Source organism: Engystomops pustulosus, chromosome 9, assembly GCF_040894005.1.
Source record: "Engystomops pustulosus chromosome 9, aEngPut4.maternal, whole genome shotgun sequence".
NCBI lineage: Eukaryota > Metazoa > Chordata > Amphibia > Anura > Leptodactylidae > Engystomops > Engystomops pustulosus.
The window spans coordinates 53,128,456-53,149,774 of record NC_092419.1 but is presented as its reverse complement, the minus strand read 5'-3'; the positions used below and the strand labels follow the sequence as shown (position 1 = coordinate 53,149,774).

General features: G+C 38.6%; 1 protein-coding gene across 1 annotated transcript in view; it reads right to left on the bottom strand.

Annotated features, from left to right (window-relative positions):
• Window positions 1-21,319, bottom strand: part of ARHGEF9 (Cdc42 guanine nucleotide exchange factor 9) — a 277,721-nt gene that overhangs the window by 220,044 nt on the left and 36,358 nt on the right. The window contains exon 2 of the mRNA XM_072123413.1: window positions 7,263-8,915. Within this exon, the coding sequence (XP_071979514.1) occupies window positions 7,263-8,852 (1,590 nt within the window). The 5' untranslated portion in view covers window positions 8,853-8,915. The remainder of the gene's footprint in view (window positions 1-7,262; window positions 8,916-21,319) is intronic.

The window sequence follows — 21,319 nt, the reverse complement described above, 5'->3', positions numbered from 1 at the left end:
TCCTAACTCAAAAAAACTGTACTAGTGATTTTAGCTATAGATGCATTGACCAACATGGAAATTTGTAATTTTCACATGTCATATTTTCCAGTATTTATAGTATATAAAAAACATTAAATCAATGAAAAAAGATGTCCGGTATCATCAGAGAAGATATCAGAAAGTATGGATACAGCTTGTAAAACCGTTACCCATATAAAGTGCTATAATCATTGATGTCCAGCAGATGGCGGTGAGACACTTGCCATCACTTTTTACAGTACTTGTAATGATTTTAAATGGCTTAAAATAGTGGGTGTAATTCATTCTGTAGACCTAAGGGCTATATCCCTTCACTGGAAGTAACAGTATAATGCCAGCCTTTTTGCGGCAATGTAATGGAAAGCTGTGGTGTGCAGTGAAGAAGAAGTAACTATGTGATGCAAGACGTTGCTGCACTGCGATTCCTAAGAGCATTGCTTCTCCATTATTAGCAAATCCTCTATTTGTGCCATGAACACATTACTCTGTTCTTTTCCAGTACAGCAATCGTGTGAATGGAGATTCTAGCTGTGGGTAATGAAAAAAAATCACCTTGTAATTTGCTGCTCCCCTATCTCAGGGTAAGGGCTGTACTGGATATTTTGGGATCAGATTGCCTACAATGTTCTCACATCTGACAGTACAAGTACCGTATTTTCCGGCTCATAATCTTTTCCAGTTTTTCTAACTTTACCAGTTAAAATATAGAGTTTGGGATATATTCGCTGTATAAGACCACCCATCTTCAAACGCAAATACGGTAAAAGTAAAAAAAAAAACAGATTAGATTTTAATATATTTTTTATTAATTAAAACCTTCTGTACAAAAAAATCTTTGTTTTGCCATCTTCTGGTGCTAATAACATTTTCATTTTTTGTGAGATAAGATGACATTTTCAGTGCTGCTATTATGAGGACTGTATGGCCTTTTGATCACCTTTTATTAAATTTTTCATATGTTGCAAAAAGAACAAGTGGAGAAAAAGTGGTGTTTCAGACATAATAAGATTTTGGGATCCACATTACCTAACAAACCACCAATCATCTTCTCACATGAACAGAATTTGGGTAATAAAGTAACCCGTACAGTAAAAACATCTAGACCGTCACCTTCCTCCTCAGGGCTTTCATTGAAAGATTTCTATAAGATTACCTCCTTCCAAAGGAAAGCAAGGAAACTCAGATCCACTACAAATAACTTTGAATATAAAAAAAATATCTTACATGCTCAGTAGAAGGCGTCATATACATTGCAGAATGCTCATGCAAACCTGCATAGCTTAAAACAACGAAATAAGAACAATAAATCTGGCTTTGATTCTTTCTCCCTTTCACGCACATCTCAAAAATGTTGAGAGAGGGGACAACTATTTTTCGGGTGGAGTACAGTATGATCTATGATCTTGTAGATTTTTGGTTTCCTCTACTTGCGGTTTGTCTAGCCATCAGTCTGATGTCCGGCCATTTCCAAAGCAGTCACATTGCCGGACACTGCAACAACCCTCCCCTCCCCCATAAGTAACCACCTCCCTCTTTTTGATTTGGGTAGATGCTGAGATTGCATATTAAGCCACATAAAATCAGTGCATTGTATGTGTATTGTTTGTTTCGCAAAAATAATCTTTTCTAACATCATGAAGACTAATACGTTAATTACACCACTAACAAAATTTCAGTGTCACAATGATTGGGGAATTTTTTCTTGTGTCTTGTCTGTAATTTTTTTTTCTGGATTCTTTATTATTCATACTAATAATGTGACTTTTACATTTTTTTCAGGATCTTTATTGCTTGTACTAATAATGTGACTAATGCAGCCTAAAGGACATCTACCACCAGTACAAGGATTGCACACCGAGACCGGACCCTTTTTTGTTTTTGCATTTCCATTTTTCACTCCCCACCTTCAAAAATCTATAACTTTTTTTATTTATCCATGTAAAGAGCTGTGTATGGGCTTGATTTCTGTGTAACAAATTGCACTGCATAGTGATGGTATTTAATATTCCATGCCGTGTACTGGGTAGCGGGGAAAAAATCCAAATGCAGTGAAATTGGTGAAAAAACACATTTGCAGCATTTTCTTGTGGGCTTGGATTTTATGGCTTTCACTGTGCACCCCAAATGACATGTCTACTTTATTCGTTTTTATAATGTTTTCATACATTTACAAAAATTAAAACCTCCTGCACAAAAAAAAAATATTTTGCCATATTCTAGCGCCAATAACTTTTTCATACTTCAGTGTATGGAGCTCTGGTTGGTGACATTTTTTGTAACTTTTAATGACGTTTTCAATTATTCTATTTTCTATGTCCTTTTGACCACTTTTTAGAGAATTGTTTTATACTTTTCAAAATGGCAAAAAAATTGGGCACTATTTTCCGTTATGCGGTTAAATACAGCGAAAATATTTTTTTGATATGCGATATTTTGTTTATACTAGTTTAGGATTTTTACTGTTATATGACTTCTAGGGAAAGGGAGGGAGATTTTAATTTTTACGTTTTTTATATAATTTTTTCTTAACTTTTTTTTTTATTATTATTATTTTTTTTTTTACTATTTTTCAGACCCCCCCTAGGGCAATGGTGGTGAAACTATGGCACAGGTGGCACTCTGAGCCTTTTCAGTGGGCACTCAGGAAATCGGCCCAAGACAGAGTTCACCAAACAGGACCAAATCCACCAAATCTTCCTGCAGTCCCTGGTACCTTAATACTGTTTTCAGCATTTTTTAAAGAAACACTTCATATTCGACTGCGGAAAAAGTGAGAAGGTGTTTACAGAAGAGCATTATCTTTGGAAGTCAGCCTGCTGGTCCCTCCATTCTTCCTGTACAGAAACCCTAAGGAGAAGCTACAATGATAGTCAGAATTTGCCCTCCTTCTTTCAACTGTATTGGTGGCCTCAGGGGGCTGATATGATTTAAAGCTGTGACATAGCAAGAAGCAAAAAGTTGCTGCTTAAAATGCCATGTTGGCACTTCCCGGTAAATAAGTGGATTTTGGTTGTCGTTTGGGCACTTGGTCTCTAAAAGGTTTGCCATCCCTGCCCTAGGGTACTTTAACCCTAGGTTGTATGATTGATCCTACCATTTTGTGCCATATTACATTATGGCAGTATATGAGGATTTTCCATCTCATTCAGTACAATGTGCGAATTGCATATTGTAATGAATAGGTTAAAATCGGACACCAAAAATGGTGGCAACCATGCGCCACTAGCACCAGCAATGGAGAGGGCTCAGCCCGTCGCGCTTTTGTAAGGGTTTAAATAGTATGCAAATGAGCCTGAGAGGCTCCAGGCTCTGTTAACACCTATGGAGAATGGGGTCCCTCAAGCTCATTTGCATAATTGTAAAAGCCTTTTTTGTGAAAAAACAGAGCATAAGAAGCTAAAAGAAAAACAGATCCTGCTGGGGGGGGGGGCACACATTAGTAGGTCAGTGTGCTGGATTTACAATCCTTCATCCTAGTGGTAGATGTCCTTTAATCAGAGCTATTTTACCATCAATTCTTAGTGTATCTAAGGACATATCCACCAAGTAAAGTGAGGTCTATATTTTAATCACTATCGGGATATGAGAGACTATAATGATGACAGCAAGTCCATGCTAGCTTTTCCACTGAACCACCTTTCCATACTTTTGAGTTGGCCATCCATAGGAATAAAAAGCAGGACTACACTCCAAACAGATCGTATGCTACTGGAGAAAGAGGTAGTGACCTTGGAAAAAGCATACAATTTAACAATTGAATCAGCCAATCTATCTAAGCTGATAATTCATCCAACGCTGGAAACTTTCCTCACACCGCTGTTGGAGACCCACATTAAATTTGGAAAATGCCTTGAGACTTATCATCTAAAACCTACACCCGGTACAAACATATACCCTTCAGGAATTGGCTTTTATTCTCCTATTCTCGGCAGAAACCAAGCTCTACAAGCACTTGTGGTACCCTTTTTATATCTGTTTATGTGTCCTCATCTACACACGTTACACATGTGCAATTAAGTTCCCCTCACTTGCGACACCTCATTGGGCAACTCCATGACACCGGAACATAGTGCAAAAAGTGAGTCTACAAGGCCTAGCAATTAGTAAGAACACTTACCCCCAGCCTGTTTCAACAAGTAAGTGGCTTTATTTCCGTATAATTGTTGCACAACTAGGAACAGTGACTTTTATCTTTGTTGGGTAAACCTCCAGACCTATATACCATGGGTTACAATGCAATCAATATAATATTGCAAGCCCGAGCCAAGATACTAATCAGTCCTATGCCTACGAGGGAGTATACATACACATGATGGTATCTTGTGCTGGCTCGCATCTGTTATAAATAGATCTGTTATCTGGCACCCTGGCTATGCGAGCGTTCAGTATGGCGCTGGAAGATTGGACTACCGTATTGGTTTCAAATCCAATTGTATTTTAAAAATGTTTTAAAAATTTAACTTGCTAGGATAGTTTTATTAATTAGCCCCAAAATGACTACAACTGTGAAAAAACTTTTACCAAAATATGTTATAAATATGTTTAGTATCATTCCATCACCCTTTCCCCAACTACAGATGCAGAGGGTGCATGTACTTCTGCAATCCTGCAAACTGTAAGCAAATTCTTTCCTGTAGCTCCTTCTATATCCTGCCTTCAGCTGACCGGCGAGATTTCAAACATCTTTATCTCCTTCAGGAGAAACCACCAGTGGGTGACCAAAAATAATAATAATTCTTTATTTATATAGCACAAAAAACATATCAAAGACGTTCACCACAAGCCCAACCCTAGGGGCCCCAAACATGTTTTTTTTTTTTTTTTTTTGCAATAAGTGTGCCCAATACCAGTCCTTCTTCAAGGAATGTGACTTTATTAGAAATGTTATCATATTGAACATTTTTAATGTTACAGTAATGCAAACACAATTTACATTCTTCATCTAATCCTAACGGAGTCTCCTGTTCTTCAATTCAGGTAGTTTCGTTATATTTTATTTTAATATTTTACCATGTTTAAACTGTAATAGATTACAGTCCTGTCATTCGCTGTTAATCATTTCGAAAAATTCTACGAAACCCAAATGTATTCACATTATCTAGCTAATGAAATCTGAATGATTTGCATTTTGCATTTGGGTCTTGATGTTTATTTATAGACTTCATCAAGTAAAACTACTGCTATCCGTATCTTACAATATCATAGATTACAGAGATTGGATGAAAAGTAATTTTTGCTTTATTTCAAAACTTGTTAGATTATTCTGTGATGGCAACTGACAAATTGTATATGCACGATTTTCCATGGTCCATGGGTTCTGTCTGGTATAGCAGCTCAACTACATTAAAGTGGATGGGTGTAGGACTATTTTTGGAATAATTTGGCAGATTTCTAGTAAGAGTATTCGTATAAAACAAACCAAAACATTATGAAAGGTTCTGATAATGGTAAGAGAAAAGACCAATAATATCTGAAATATGTAAAATGATTCCATCTAAAATGTTTTTCTGTTTTAGAAATCTTTTCAGTATTTGAGTACTAATAATAAACATGTACATCTTATGTCCTTGAGTCCACCAGTGATCAAATCTACATGGGACAAATCTGCCTTTACTTCAGTTTTGTTACATACAATTTTAGATAAATATAATAAAAAAAAAAACCCAGAAAAGTCCGGTAGGCAGCAGGTGCCTCCGATCCTGGCTCTCACCACAAACTTTTGGACAATACCTCTCTCACTGGAGTGCGCGGACTGGTCCGGAGCCCAACCATATACATGAAGATTCACGAAACAAACAGCTTCGAGTCCAGCACACAGCGATGGGTAGAAAAAAATAACTTCTTTTTATTATCCAAGGGGTAAAAACATGTTTAGGAACATACAGCTGGCGTCACAGACCGACGCGTTTCGACACGGCAGTGTCTTTGTTAAGGTCGAAACGCGTCGGTCTGTGATGCCAGCTGTATGTTCCTAAACATGTTTTTATCCCTTGGATAATAAAAAGAAGTTATTTTTTTTATCCATCGCTGTGTGCTGGACTCGAAGCTGTTTGTTTCGTGAATCTTCATATAATAACAAAAGGTTTTCTTTATAAAAATACATATTATAATACTTTCCTTTCCACAAGGTAGCCTAGTAGATATAGGAGGGCAATTCAGCTGGAACCCAAGAGGATCACAACAATGGAGTGGATCCAACAAGGACCACATTGGTGGCAGATGACCTAGCAGATGTCCCTCAAATATTCTAAAAATTTTTCATGCTACAGTGTACAGAGCTATGAAAAGTGTCTTTTTTTTGCAGGATGAGATGACTTTTCCATTGCTTCCATTTAAGGAACTGTATGACCTATTGATCACTTAGCATTACATGTATGTGTCAGAAAAGTGGTGATTTGGCCCGTATTTTCTGTTACGGGTTTACTGCTGGGTATAACCATTTTTATATTTTGATAGATTACGACACGTACTCACCAGAGGACGTCTACGATGGCTACTCACATTTTCATTGTCTATGTGTTCAGAATTTCCATTTATTCCAACACCTATTTCTCTAAGCCACTTGCTTTCAGCAGATATACTCTACATTCAGAAATGCTGATATTTAGCTCAACATCTTCAAAGGGTGTGTCTAAATCATCTATATAACCTGCATCAGGACCTTTCGGACATGGAGATACTAAAAATGGTTATGATTTTTTGGGGTTTATTTATATATCAGTTCTTTGAAAAGGGGTTGATTTGAACTTTAAAACATTTTCTTACTGGTTGCAGCCCTCTAATGGTACTTAAACCCGAGTGGGTCTGTTTGTTCCTACCATATACTTCAATACCACTGTATTGCAGTACATGGCCATTTACTATGCATGTGTCTTGCCATTAGTCAAGCCATGCCAATATAAAGCAGACATTTGGGAAATGTTAGTTATAAAGTTACTTGGGTGCTATGACTTCCTGCCTATAAAGCAAAACATTTAGAACTTAGAAATGTTGGCCAAATTTCAGTTTTTTTCAGAACTAAACAAAAGATAACATTATAATTTTTATATTAATTTGAAGTACAATGTGTGGTGAGAAAACAATCTCAAAATACCCTGGATATGTTAAAGTGTTACAAAGATATAACTTCTTATAATGACACAGGGCAGATTTAAAAAATAAGGCTAGATAGTTAACCGCTACTGTGCTATACATTTTCCACAATTTGATACTGAATAGTTATGAATTAATATAATGCCTACCTCTTCACAGGAGGAAGCTGTTGAAGACAAGCTAATATGAGATTCACTGCACTCAAAAACATCCTCGTCTTGTACACTTGACTGAGTCACAAATGAGTTTTCACCATTTCTCTCAAAACCTGTATGTAAGTTATGCTCATTCAGAGTTTCTTCTTGAGACCGGTCAGAGGAAGTATCAGAAGCTTTATTAGAACTACTAATACACTTATATTCGTCATCCTGGGACGGTGACAATTCCTCTTGAACAGATTCCTCTGTCTCCTCATCTGGGTAACAAGTTTTGACAATATGGTCAGTGTTGTCCACTGGTTGTATAAGAACATTTGTTGTCTCACAAATCTCCTCTTTTGTTTCAGTACTGGGTGGTATGTCCTGAACGGATAGATTATCCTGGGGTTGAGTCTCCCACACACCTGAATCCGGAGACTGAAGAAGCTCTGAAGGAAAAGTCAAAGCATTTTCATTTTCTATAATTAGAGGTTCCTTGATCGATGAGTTTTGTAGCCTGGTAGTCCGTGGAGTAGACTGAGAAACTTGATCATCTGATGCAGATGGTCTGCTCAAGCCTCTCCATTTTCTTGCTGCTACTGCTACATTGCTAAAAAATTTTAAAACTCCACCAAAGTTTCTGGATTTTCCACCACTGGCTGTGTCAGATGTCTTGGACATATCAACACTGTCCTCAAATTTTTGTTCTGCTTCTGGAAAGGGCAGGTTATCAGTTGTACACTCTACATTTTGGAAAGTAGTTCCCTGATTTTTTTCAAGTCCTTTTGAGTTATCTTTTGTTACTAGTGAAATCCCTTTTAGATAACTCCACATGTAAGAGCTCCTACCTCTACGGTGCTCTGGTGGAATTTTAAGTCCTCTCCTTTGTATTTCTCCTTCAGCTATAGTTGAGCTCTTGGTACTTACCAGAGGACGTCTACGATGGCTACTCACATTTTCATTGTCTATGTGTTCAGAATTTCCATTTATTCCAACACCTATTTCTCTAAGCCACTTGCTTTCAGTAGATATACATTCAGAAATGCTGATATTTAGCTCAACGTCTTCAAAGGATGTGTCTAAATCATCAATATAACCTGCATAGGAATGTCTATATGGTCTTTGACCATCTGCATATTTACGTGTCCTAAATAAAGCACTTGGAATAGAAAGTTCTATGTTTTCTGGCGGTTGATTCTGAACTTTAGCTTTGGAATTCCGAAGAACAGAACTTTTAGAAAATGTTGCAGATCTCAATCTTTTAAAGGATCTCACTTTGTCCATGAAAGATAGCTTAGGCTTGGGCTCATTGATTTCAGTTGTAAGAATCATTGACTGAGGTCTCTTAGCACGTCCGGAGTTTGCCCTCCGCCTACTGACAAGATTCCAAATACGGGGCCCTTTTGCTTTCTTTTCATATCTGTGAGGTGAATCTTCTGCCTGAAGTTGCGTGGAAACACCACTTACTTCACAGGGATCAAGTTCACAAATTGCCATATTGTCTGAATTGTTCTCTTTGGGAAGAGCCTGAAAGCTTTTATTCACAAAGCCATTGAGTAATACATCAGAGTGGTTGTTTAGATCACCATTGATAACTTCCATTGCTTGGTCTCCAGCTTTTCACCACATCCCTTCTCCTCCCTGTGCAAAAGCAGTAGAAGAAAGCTGTAAAAGAACAAATAAATATGTTAAAATTTTATGCTGGCATGAAAACATATATAATTAAGTAATATAATTAAGTAAAACAATGGTCTTAATTACCAGTTTTAATCCGCCAGCAGCATGTTGTAGAGAAATATATACCGGGATTTCCACAAACTTAATTATTTCTCTCCATTATGCAATTTACAAGATATTCCCAGATTAGTCCATATTCTAATGAGGCATTTGGTGCACCCAGATTGTGTCCTGAGCACCCCTAACACTGCTATTCCTGCCTAAATCAATGTCATCTTCTTCCATTGTCACCCCAAGCATTTTACAAGACACATCCTTTGATTAGCTGATGGAGAGGGTAGTGTTCCAGGGAGGAATAGCAATGCTCAGGGTGTGAAGGACCAACTCTGTCATTAACAAATGGATTAAAATGAGAATTTCTCAGGAAACATATAACCAAAAGTTTTACTGTATTTCTCTACAACTTGCCGCCAGCAGATTATAATGTTTGGGGAACGTGGTAGACCACCCTTTAACATTCCAAAACGTGAAAAGTTTTTTTTTGGTATATAACATATCCTTCATGAAGTCATAAAATAACCATGGGCTACATTTTTACTTTATGCAGCAGTGATCTACATAGCTGAACTGGATTTGATCATTGGTAGCTCTGCTTAATCCTCTTACACCTGGAGATCACATGATAACTAGCCATTCAGCAGTTATAGTTCTATCTCTGAACTAAAGGAGTAGTACTTTGTAGTGTTACTAGTTGTATAGCCACCAGCTTCCTATAAGCTGCAGTAAAAGAACACGTGTCGGTTTAATTCACTGTCATTTCTAACTGAACAGAAAAGCAACGTCATTGACATGTTCTGGCAAAGACCATCCTGTCATGACGTTACCAACAGTTCTAAGATTACTAAGACTGATCATTGAAAGGAAACATCACTAAGGAGGCTCTAGACACCCATAGCCAATTACTATATTGTGCAGCATTCATCCTCCCTGCATGGCTACAAGAATGGGCGGTATCTGATGGAGTGTGATGGGGGAACTCTCCATAATGCATCTCTAGGCTTGTAGAAGAATGCAAAACAAGACCGACAGGAATGCACATGTATGACAACCATACAGATAAAGCCCAGTGCAAGTGTATGACGGTAAAAAAGAGTTTATGGACTGAAATATTTTAATGCTCCAGGGTTAATTGTGCTGAATGGATGTATTGAAAGTAAGAGAAAAGTAGGATCTACTAGAAATATTACTTCTGCATCTTATATATTTGTAATATAACTTATAATATTGTAACTAGAGATGGGCGAATTTGTTCAAATTCGGTTCGACTCGATTCGCCAAATTTCCATGGGCACTTACATAGGCCATCTTCACCAAATAAGCGAAGCGGGAACACAGCCTGACAAGGTTACATCTGTGCCAGCTTGAAAGGACTGAGCTGAGAGCCAAGATCCCACTATAACATCAAAGAGTGCACTCTTTTTACACTGACATCAGATGATTCCATAGATTACGACAGAACCTGTTCTGTTAAATGCGGATACATGTAGAAACCCCCCAAAAGAGTGGAGAGGGTGTCGGCAGCATTGATGTCAATGATCATTTTGCCTTTCATTTCATCTGTCAGTGTCCGCTTTCAATCGGTCAATAATCCATCAGTAATGCTAAAGCCTTAACCCCTTCCCGACGGGTCCGACCGGGTCCCGGGCCGAGCCCTCTCCATAGCCGGTAAGTCTTTGCTGCATATTGCAGCAAAGGCTTACCTGTAACACCCGCGATCGGTGCCACATGGGCGCCGCCATCTTGTCGTGGATCGCTGCTCCCCGATGACGTCACGGGGAGCGGCCATCCGTCGCCATGGTAACCTCGGGTGTTCCGAATACCCGAGGCTACTTCGTTTTAACCCATGCATTACAATGTGCTAATTGCACATTGTAATGCATGGGGAGTAAAATCCACATATACTGCCATACTGTAGTATGACAGTATATGATAGGATCGATCAGACTACCTAGGGTTAGAGTACCCTAGGGAGTCTGAAAAATAGTAAAAGTAAAAATAAAAAAAAGTTTAAAAAAAAAAAATTATAATAAAAAAACCTAAAAATCACCCCCCTTTCCCTAGAACTGATATAAAAATAAATAAACAGTAAAAATCATAAACACATTAGGTATCGCCGCATCCGAAAATGCCCGATCTATCAAAATATGATAATGTTTTTTCACTACGTTTAACCCCGTAACGGAAAATAGCGTCCAAAGTCGAAAATGGCATTTTTTTGCCATTTTGAAAAATATAAAAAAATTAATAAAAAGTGATCAAAAGGTCGCACAGTCCCAAAAATTATAGTAATGAAACCGCCATCAAAATGCGCAAAAAATGACACTATCCACAGCTCCGTACACCAAAGTATGAAAAAGTTATTGGCCCCAGAAGATGGCAAAATAAAAAAAAAATATTTTGTACAGGAGGTTTTAATTTTTTTAAATGTATGAAAACATTATAAAACCTATATAAATTTGGTATCCGCATGATCGTACCGACCCAAAGAATAAAGTAGACATGTCATTTGGGACGCAGAGTGAAAGCTGTAAAATCCAAGCCCACAAGAAAACGTCACAAATGTGGTTTTTCACCATTTTCACTGCATTTGGAATTTTTTTCCCGCTTCCCAGTACACGCCATAGAATATTAAATACCGTCACTATGAAGTGCAATTTGTTACACAGAAAATAAGCCATAACACAGCTCTTTATGTGGAAAAATAAAAAAGTTATAGATTTTTGAAGTTGGTGAGTGAAAAATGGAAGTGAAAAAACTAAAAAAGGCCAAGTCGTTAAGGGGTTAAACAAATAGGAGTGGATCCAAAACAGAGATGACCAGTAAATGGGATATTTGCATGTTTTTCATTCCTTCTGGCAGATGAAATGACAGGGAAAATCAAACATAGTGGCAACGTTATAGAGTGATGGAAGGTGAAAACAGCATTATGGAAATCACAGGGTGTTCCAGGGAGACAGCGGTCAGTTGGCAGCAGTATGAGTAGGCCACAGAGTGGCACAATAACAAATTATGGAGGTGGCGGAAACATGGTAGGCCACAGAGTGGCACAATGGCAGAGTGTGGAGGTGGCAGCAATCTGGTAGGCCACAGAGTGGCACAATGACAGAATGTGGAGGTGGCAGCAACATGGTAGGCCACAGAGTGACACAATGACAATGTGTGGAGGTGGCAGCAGCAGCATTAGGTCAGAGAGTAGCACGATGACAAATTCCTTAGGTGGCAGCTACATGGTAGGCCACAGAGTGCCAAAATAATAGAGTGTGGAGATGGCGTCAGCAGCAGCAGGAGCCCACAGTGACAAAGTGTGGAGGTGGCAGCCACCTAGTAGGCCACATAGGGGCACAATGACAAAGTTTGGAGATGGCAGCAGCATGAGGTCAGAGTGGCAGGATGACAAATTCTTTAGGTGGCAGCAATCTGCTAGGCCACCCACAGAGTGGCACCATGACAGAGTGTGGAGGTGGCAGCAACATGGTAAGCCTTCAGCAACAAAAAAGAGCTGCAATTTGGTGTATACAGATCCCCCAAAATGGACACCCAGAAACTGTGTGGACTTGCTATCAACTTTAGCAACAAAAAAATATTGAAATTTGCGGTATACACGTTACCCACCCTGGGATTGGAGCAGAAATCACTACAGAAATTATGTGTATTTTACACAGATTTCTTCCTATTCACTTCAGCAACAAAAATCTGCTATTTTGGGTATACAGATCCCCCAAAACAGACAACCTGTGATATGAGCAGAAATCACTACAGAAAGTATGTGGATTTTACACAGAATTCTTCCTATTCACTTCAGCAAAAAAAAAGAAGTGTTATTTGGGGTATACAGATTCCTTAAAATGGACACCCTGGGATATGAACAGAAATCACTCCAGAAACTATGTGGATTTTACACAGAATTCTTTTTATTCACTCCAGCAACAAAACAGAAGTGCTATTTGGGGTATACAGTTCCCCCAAAACAGATAACATGGGATACAAGCAGAAATCACTACAGAAAGCATGTGGATTTTACACAGATTTCTTCCTATTCACTACAGCAACAAAAAAGAACTGCTATTTGGGGTATACAGATCCCCCAAAATGGACACCCTGGGATTGAAGCAGAAATTACAACAGAAACTATGTGGATTTTACACATATTTCTCCTATTCACTTCAGCAACAAAAAAGAAGTGCTATTTGGGGAATACAAATCCCCCAAAATGGACACCTTTGAAGCAAGATTCACTACAGTACAGTACAGTAAACGGCTGCCAGTATTGAAAACAGCTGCCTGTTTTTATAGGGCTGTGGGACATCACATAAGCCTGCCGGTCGCTGATTGGCTTACAAGTCTGCACATGTGATCGAGGGTGTTCCTTTCTCCTTCCCAGAGTTCTCTGCCCCATGTAACATGTTGTGCTCGCACCCATTTTGGTAATAAAGGAGAAAAAGAAAAAACTTTGTTCCCAAGAATTACCGTGAATTTTGGATTTGCAACTAATTGAATTTGCCCTGAAATTCAGACGAATTCCACTTAGTTAGAATCGCTTCGACCATCTCTAAATGTAACCTTAATCTGTGTAACTGTATTACAATACAAAGTTAGTCAAACTGTAGACAGTATTCAGTATTGACCCTGAAGAGATGTGTAACCATAGCTTTGTGTGTTTTGCAGCAGGACAGTGAAAACTTCTTAATATTCCAGGCCTAAAGCTGGGTGGTGCACTCCTATGTGAGATCTCAAAAAACGGTCCATCCATCCTGCCGAGTTATTCTGTAGAAGCTTCTGTTTGAATACTACAGTTACTGTTACTCATGGGGGGGGAGGCAGTGCAGCTGTACAGTGAAGATATTTCACATACCACTGTACCAGAGTGCTTCAAATCCAGCTACAATCCTGGATTACAATGCATATTTACAGTCTTGCTGTTTCTAATAGTATACACAAAGATATGATTTCCAGGGTCAATGCCTAACATTTTCTGCAGCTTTCTATGGTTAAAACTGCTGACAGATTCCCCTTAAGATCATCTTTCACTGTCAATATTAAAAAGTTACTCTGACCGGAGCTCCTTGATCAATTCTTTTTCCTTTGCATATAAATCAGCAAGTTTTTTTCTCCTTCAATGATCCAGATCGTGTAGATATGTTCCCACAATTTGAAAGATCCTCTGATTCGAATAAGCCACTATTCAGACAATCACCACTCTGCTCTGTCTTCCTCCGATCCCACCAATGATTGTAGTAGAATACTGGAAGAAAGTTGCAACGGGATAGCGTAGTGCGTTCTTTATAGTCACGGTTTATTTGATATAAAATATACTCACAATATATGCATATAATAATCTCAATTGGGGCGCCAATCTGACATGTCCACCCCCACTATTCACTGTCAGTAGCTGACCCTACCCCTTCAATATCTGAATGTTCATACAGCCAGCTGTTACTCCTAATGAATATCATATATATGTGCATGCTTATTTCAGCTGAGCATGCCTGTGTTTTCATCGAGCAAAGCAAATAAGCCACTACCAGTTAATATTTCTATGCATACTAAGAGTGGAAGGGTTAATAAAGCTGGGGAATGTGTCAGGTCCATATAACAGTGGGTCAGCAGTGTGAAGCTGTGATGATGTGTGACAGCAGCCAGTGTTTGCACAGTGACCTTTTCATGGCTCTGCATTGGGCTTTAGTCATTGACATGCTCATCTAACAGGATCTGACTTCTGCATGAGAATGGTTAACATAACAAACACCGCTCTTGTGAAGTCTTGTTTCCCCCAATAAAAGAACCTTATATTTAGAATATCATAATACACTAAAATTATATGTCACCTGGAATCAAAATGATGATCAATCTAATTGAAGCCGTAAACCTGTACAGTTCACCATAGGAGGACAGGTGGGCCACATTCATCAAAACTAGTGCAGTCTGTACTTTGTGTAGTTTGCCTGCAGAGTGTTCAGGGTACGCCAGATTAATCAAAAGTGGTGCATGTTCTTCATGAAGCTGGAGCCCCCTGCTCTGGTCTCGAAGTGTGCACCTTTTTTTTTGGTTCACTTTGTTCATGGTGCAGAATTGTGTCACAGACAGAATTGTGGCGCACGTCAGTAATAAATGTGGCACAAACTCGAAAGCCTCATTCACACGGCCGTATGGGCGACATACATTTTTCACTCTTTGTTTCATTGCAGCCTTAGGTAAGATCAAAAGAGTTCTTTTTTTGATCATTATTGTACACTCTGCAATCCAACTTGGAATAAAAAAGCAATGTAAATATTTTTTGCTGATTTATAACACAAGAAAGAGTGAAATTTCACATGGTCATAAGTATTCAGGCCCTTTGCTGTGACATTCATATTTAAGTCACAGGCTGTCCATTTCCTTCTGATCCTCCTTGAGATGGTTCTACTCCTTCAAAGTAGAACTGTGTTTAATTAAACTGATTGGACTTGATTAGGAAAGGCACACAACTGTAGATATAAGACCTCACATCTCACAATGCATGTGCACAAGTTAATCACGAGGTCTACAAAACTGCCCAAGGAGCTCAGAGATGTAATTGTGGCAAGGAACAGATCTGGCTAAGGTTACAAAATTATTTCTGCAACACTTAAGGTTCCTAAGTGCACAGTAGCCTCCATAATTCTTAAATGGAAGAAGTTTTGGTCAACCATATCTCTTTCTTGAGCTGGTCATCAAGCCCAACTAAGCAATTGTGGGAGAAGAGCCTTGGTGAAAGAGGTAAACAAGAACCACCCCTCCTGAAGCAGTTCTGTACGGCCATGCTTACTGGCGAAGATAGAACATACGCTATCTTCTTCATGGCAAAGGCATAGTACAGTGGGCACACGTGTGTGTTCACCTTATTATGCCATTCACAATGCATTTTTTATGGCAGCCGTATGCGACCCGCCGTACGTATGGCTAGCATACTGCTGGCATATACTGCACCATTTTTTTGGTGCACTCAGTTTAACAAGGATGCAGCACATTTATACTTTCAACACTCACATCTCTAGGACTTCTCTCAAGCTGCAACATTTCTCAGGAAAGCCGTACCCTGAATACCCCTGACTAACAGACTAATGCACAAGTACCAAAGCTTCACACATGCTCTTAAAACCCATCTCTTCAAGCAGGCCTATCACTTTCCCTAACTGAATGTAACTGCAACTCTCTTTTCATTAACCAACCCTCCTATCTACGTAATCATGCAAGCCATAACCATACCAAGCTACAGGCTAATCTGCATTCCAATTCATCTTCAACTCTGTATATACCATGGTGGCTGATGACTAGTTCACTATTATTAATTATTTATTAAAATAATTATTTTATCTAATTATTATGGGTGGACCATTCTACAAGGTCTTATTTCTTCTGTGTCTCCCCTTCCTCATCATAAATTCTAAGCTCTTGCGAGCAGGGCCCTCACTCACTTTGTTTCATGTCTTATTACTCTGTTATGTCTTATTTTGTTTGTATATGTACCCTAAGATCTGCAAATGCTGCAAAATATGATGGTACTATATAAATAAAGATTTCATAATGTTACATAATCACATAGTAATCCTTAACCACAGATGTGGATATAAGGCATCCCAAGCAGCTGGGCTCAGGAGATCAGAAGGTTCAAACATTAGTGGGATACAGGTCCTCCTGGATGCCAATCCACAAGCCCCCATCAGAGTGTATCAGAGTCATCAAAACATTTACACTGTTTAAAAAGGAATTGTAAATTTCTTTATGTTTCATTAGGAGTGTTAGATTGTATAAGAAGGGCACTAGGACTTGACTGTGCCTTGACTTGCTCCTGTTTCCCCAGGTGGCCACAGATGCATAAAAAGAATACTGCACAGAGGGTAAATCCCATGTGGTACATAGAGAAAGCCCAGCAATCAGAAGTACGGGGGCCCAAAAACGACTCATGTGTTTCATATGAGTAGAGGCTAGATGCCCATTTTAACTAGGGCTCTATTCACTTTAATCCCTTAATGCATTATAATGTACAGTACATGTATGCCGTAATGTGTTAAGGATGTATGAAGAGGACTCACGGGCTGAGCACTCTTCATGTGTGGTGATTGTTGGCTGCATTTCACAGCAAACACCCACCACAACAACAGCAGTTAATGGTTAAAACTAGCGGTGTTAACCATTAACCTGACACAGGAAAAGCCGTCAGTGCTGTGACATTGGGGAGCAATGATCCGTTTGCATGGCAGCCCGGAGTCTATATGTAACTGCAGGACCTGTCATTAGGAAGGATCTATAACAGTGTGCAGAAGGCACTCTTTAGATCCCTAGCAAGTTAAAGTACCCTTGGGGGTTTAAGGGTCTAAAAAGCAGTAATGAATAAAAAGGAAAAAAAAGTTTTCTTAGAACTTATATAAAAAAAATAAACAAACAAAATCATAAAAATGTTAGGAAGCGCTGCATCCCAAAAGTTTGAATCTCTCAACATATAAAAACACTCATGGAAAATTCTCAGCAGTACAATTGCAAAAAAAATGGCAGGTGCAAGCTATCAGGCCCAGACAAACAGGTCCTCCAAGATATATACAAGAAAAAAAGCACTCCAAAGCAGGTAGATATAAGGTGAAAAGGTGGTCTCTTTATTCCAAAGTGACAAGTGGCAACATCTAGGTTCGGTATGAGCCTTTCTCATCCCAAGAGTGCTGCTTTTATCCATGTATATATAAACATATAAAACTGTTATTCCCAGCAGTGAACTCTGGGGGTAAAGGAAAAGAGCGCCTGAAGTCCAAATGATCAAACGGTTGTACAGTCCCCAAAATAGTAGCAATGTAAACTTCATCACTTCCTGCAAAAAAATCTTATCTTATAAATCTTATAAAGGTCCATACACTGCAGTGTGAAAATGTTATTAGCAAAATGAAAACATTTTTTATGTAGGGGAAAGGTTTTCATTTTTTTAAAATCTTGTAAAACATAATAAAACCTATATAAATCCCTGTGATCATACTGACCCAAGGAAAAAGTAGATTTGTCGTTTTGATCTTACAGTGAAAGCTGTAAAAAAAAACCTGTGTACACAAGAAAATGGCGCGAATGTGTTTTTTTCTACAATTTTATAGCATTTGGAATTTTTCCAGCTTCCCATTAACCGACATGGAATATGAAATCATGTCACTAGGAAGTACAATTTGTTACACGGAAAACAATCCCTTACATTTCTCTGTAAATGGAAAAGTAAAAAAGTTGTGGAATTTTAAATAAATGCAAATGCAAAAAAACAAAAATGGCTTGGCCCTTGAGGGGTTAATGGGACCTCTGGGATAGCCCTCTCCAACCTTTCTTAGAATTCAATGGAGCCATAGCCAAGAACAGAGTTTCTGTCCTATGAAGGACATAGTTCTGCACAGAATTTGAATGTCACCCTCCATGAACAAACAAAGCTCACATTTGGGGTCATTCATCTTTAGTCTGGGACTTTGGGCCTGTCTAATTTTTTTTCTTTGGGTTTGAGCTTGTTAAGTTAATCTAATAAGGTGATATATTTGGCATTTGAGTTCATTGTTTTCTTGGGACTTTCTTTCTTTTAAAAGTCACAGTGTTGAGCTTCCGATACCAAAATTTGCAACTTTTTCATATTTCCACATGTGGATTTTCGGCACTACACTGAAAAAAGGTTGTGGCAAACTTTGGGCTATTGAAATGTTGCAACTTTTCGTGCAAACATTCAAATTCATAGAAAAATAAGAGTTAAGACCACTGCAACATTTAAGAGGAATAATAAAGGCACCATACAACACAGGGTTATTAGGAAAGATAGCTAGTAGGGGGTAGCAATACTCAAACATCCATAAATGTGACAGGTCCTTCTTAAAGAAAATAAAAGTTGATACACGCTAAATAAAAACTGTAAGTGTACAAAGAAGTATCCCTCTTTCTTTCAAGAAGCCTCATTACAAGCAGAGGATGTCCTGGTAAAGCTTCTGCATATCCGTTTTTCCTTCCAAGGCAGGAAGAAAATGTCAGGAAGTGGGAGAATAAAGAAAAAAACAAGCAAGAGACTAAAAGAGGGTCCGCTTAACCCTCCGTGCATCAGGTCAGTTCACAACGTGCTTGGATTTCATATACTTATGGCAACAAAAGAGTCATAACATATAATAATGATGTCATTTAGTCCGCCTGTGTTTTACTCTACTAAGGTGGAAAAAACAGGCAACTTCCGGCCTTACAAACTCAAGAATCTTGTTTCCCATGGCAGGCAGGAAACCGGCACTAATGGACTGGCTCCTCCACTTTTGGCATCAGGGCCAGCACGTGTTATTCATTTCATTTGCAAAGAAAATGTTGTACATAATACATCTAAACCGTTTATCAATATAATTAGTTTGTCACTAAAGAACTGACTTACAAATAAGGATTTACATCCCTTTTTAATGTATCTTTTCTGCTCTGATTGTACGTGGGGTACCACACAGACAACAATTACGTTATAGACTCCTCTAACCATACTTAGACAAATACGTAGTTGGAAATGCCAGCTGCAGATAAAGATGCAATAACTATGTGTTTTAAGGGGTTGTCCAGTCACCAAATGTTTCACTAATTTAGTTTTCCTGCCTACATTCCACAGAACCCCAATTATACGTGATATTCAATTCTTTTCTGATCTAACACAATAAACATTGCTCTTTAGACTCAGCAATAGGGACAGTGTTAGGAGTTGCAAACTGGGCATTTGTCCAGGATCCTCTGTCCTAAAGGGCCCCCCTGCATTTGGACTTTTGTGGGCAGAGGATGTATTGCTCCATTAATACCCCTTGTTTGAATGACCGGGTAAAGATGCTAATCATCTATCTATAATTTGTGTCTTTCTATCCATTTATATACGTAGCTTCCTGTCTATATATTTATCTATATATCTTCTATCTACCTCCTATCTATTATCTATCTATCTATCTATCTATCAATCAATCTTCTAACTAGCTTCTACCGTTTCTATCTCTCATATGCGTATATATATATTTTATTGTCTATCAAGCTATCTATATAATCTACTTTATATTTAATCATCTAGAAATGTATCATCTATCTATAAATCTATATCAGCTTTCATATTTATCTTCTATCATCAATCTACATATCATCTTTCTATGTCCTATAAAATTCTCCTACAGTCCCATATTATACATTACCTTACCATACTACTGTTTGTAAACTACAAAGTGTTATTATAGTGCAGGGTAAAAAAGCCTCTTACTGTATGTGACTGTTCAGAAAATAGTTTTATTTTGGGGCCTCACTTTGTCTAAAACTAGCCCTGCTTACCACCCACATGTTTATCCCTTGTTTCCATAGGTTACCACCTGTAGGCACAGACATATCACCAGTTGAACATGCTCAACATCTTTTTCTTCCACCAGCAAACTCCTTAGTGCTTTCTATGTGTTGTACACATGATGTGCCATGGGCACTGAGTCAATTGTAGTGCCGAAAGTGGCGTGACTGTGTAAAACATGTACAGCAGCTAGAGGATGATGGGAGATGTAGTCTTTGAAAGATAACAGAGCAGCTATTTTAGAAGATGCATCACAAGAATGCAGTAGGGCAGTGATGGTGAACCTTTTGGAGACAAAGTGGCCAAAGTACAACAAAAATCCACTTATTCACTGTGAAGTGCCAACAGGCATTTTAAGAAGCAACTTATTGCTACCTGTTCTTCCAATCTTTCAATCGTATGATCCCCCTGAGGAAACCAATACAATTGAAAAAAGAAAAACAAATTCAGACTCAGATATTGTAGCTTCTCTCCAGTGTCTCTCAGTAGAGGAAGAATGGTGTGTCCAGCAGGAGGACCTCCAAAGATATTGCAGTTCTGTCAACACCTTCTCAATTTTCTTTCAGTTCCAAGCTGCTTTAAAATAGCGCTGAGAGCAGCATCTCTTGCCTGGGGCTGCAGAAGGATTTTGTGGATTTGGTCCTATTTGGTGAACTCTGTCCTGGTCTGAGTACCACCTCTGGCACCTGTGCCATAGATTTGCCACCACTGCAGTAGGGAATGGAAGCAGAGGTTAAAACTATAAAGTAGAGACTAGTTTTAATAATTAAAGACATAACAAGACAAATTGGACAATGATGTACACAGCATTAGCGGACAACCCCTTTATCTGCATGCAAAAATGCTACAGAGCCCAAGATGGTTGCATCAGAAATCTGAAATGATGCTCTTTCTCCAGCCTCCCAGCGTGTTTCTTCTCAGGTTATTAGCTTCTGACTTTGGAGTTATTTGTATAGGTAAGCTGCAAAGAGTTAAAAATAGGGAATGCTCAAAAGTTTTAAACCCTTCCGGAAGTTGCTGTAAAAAC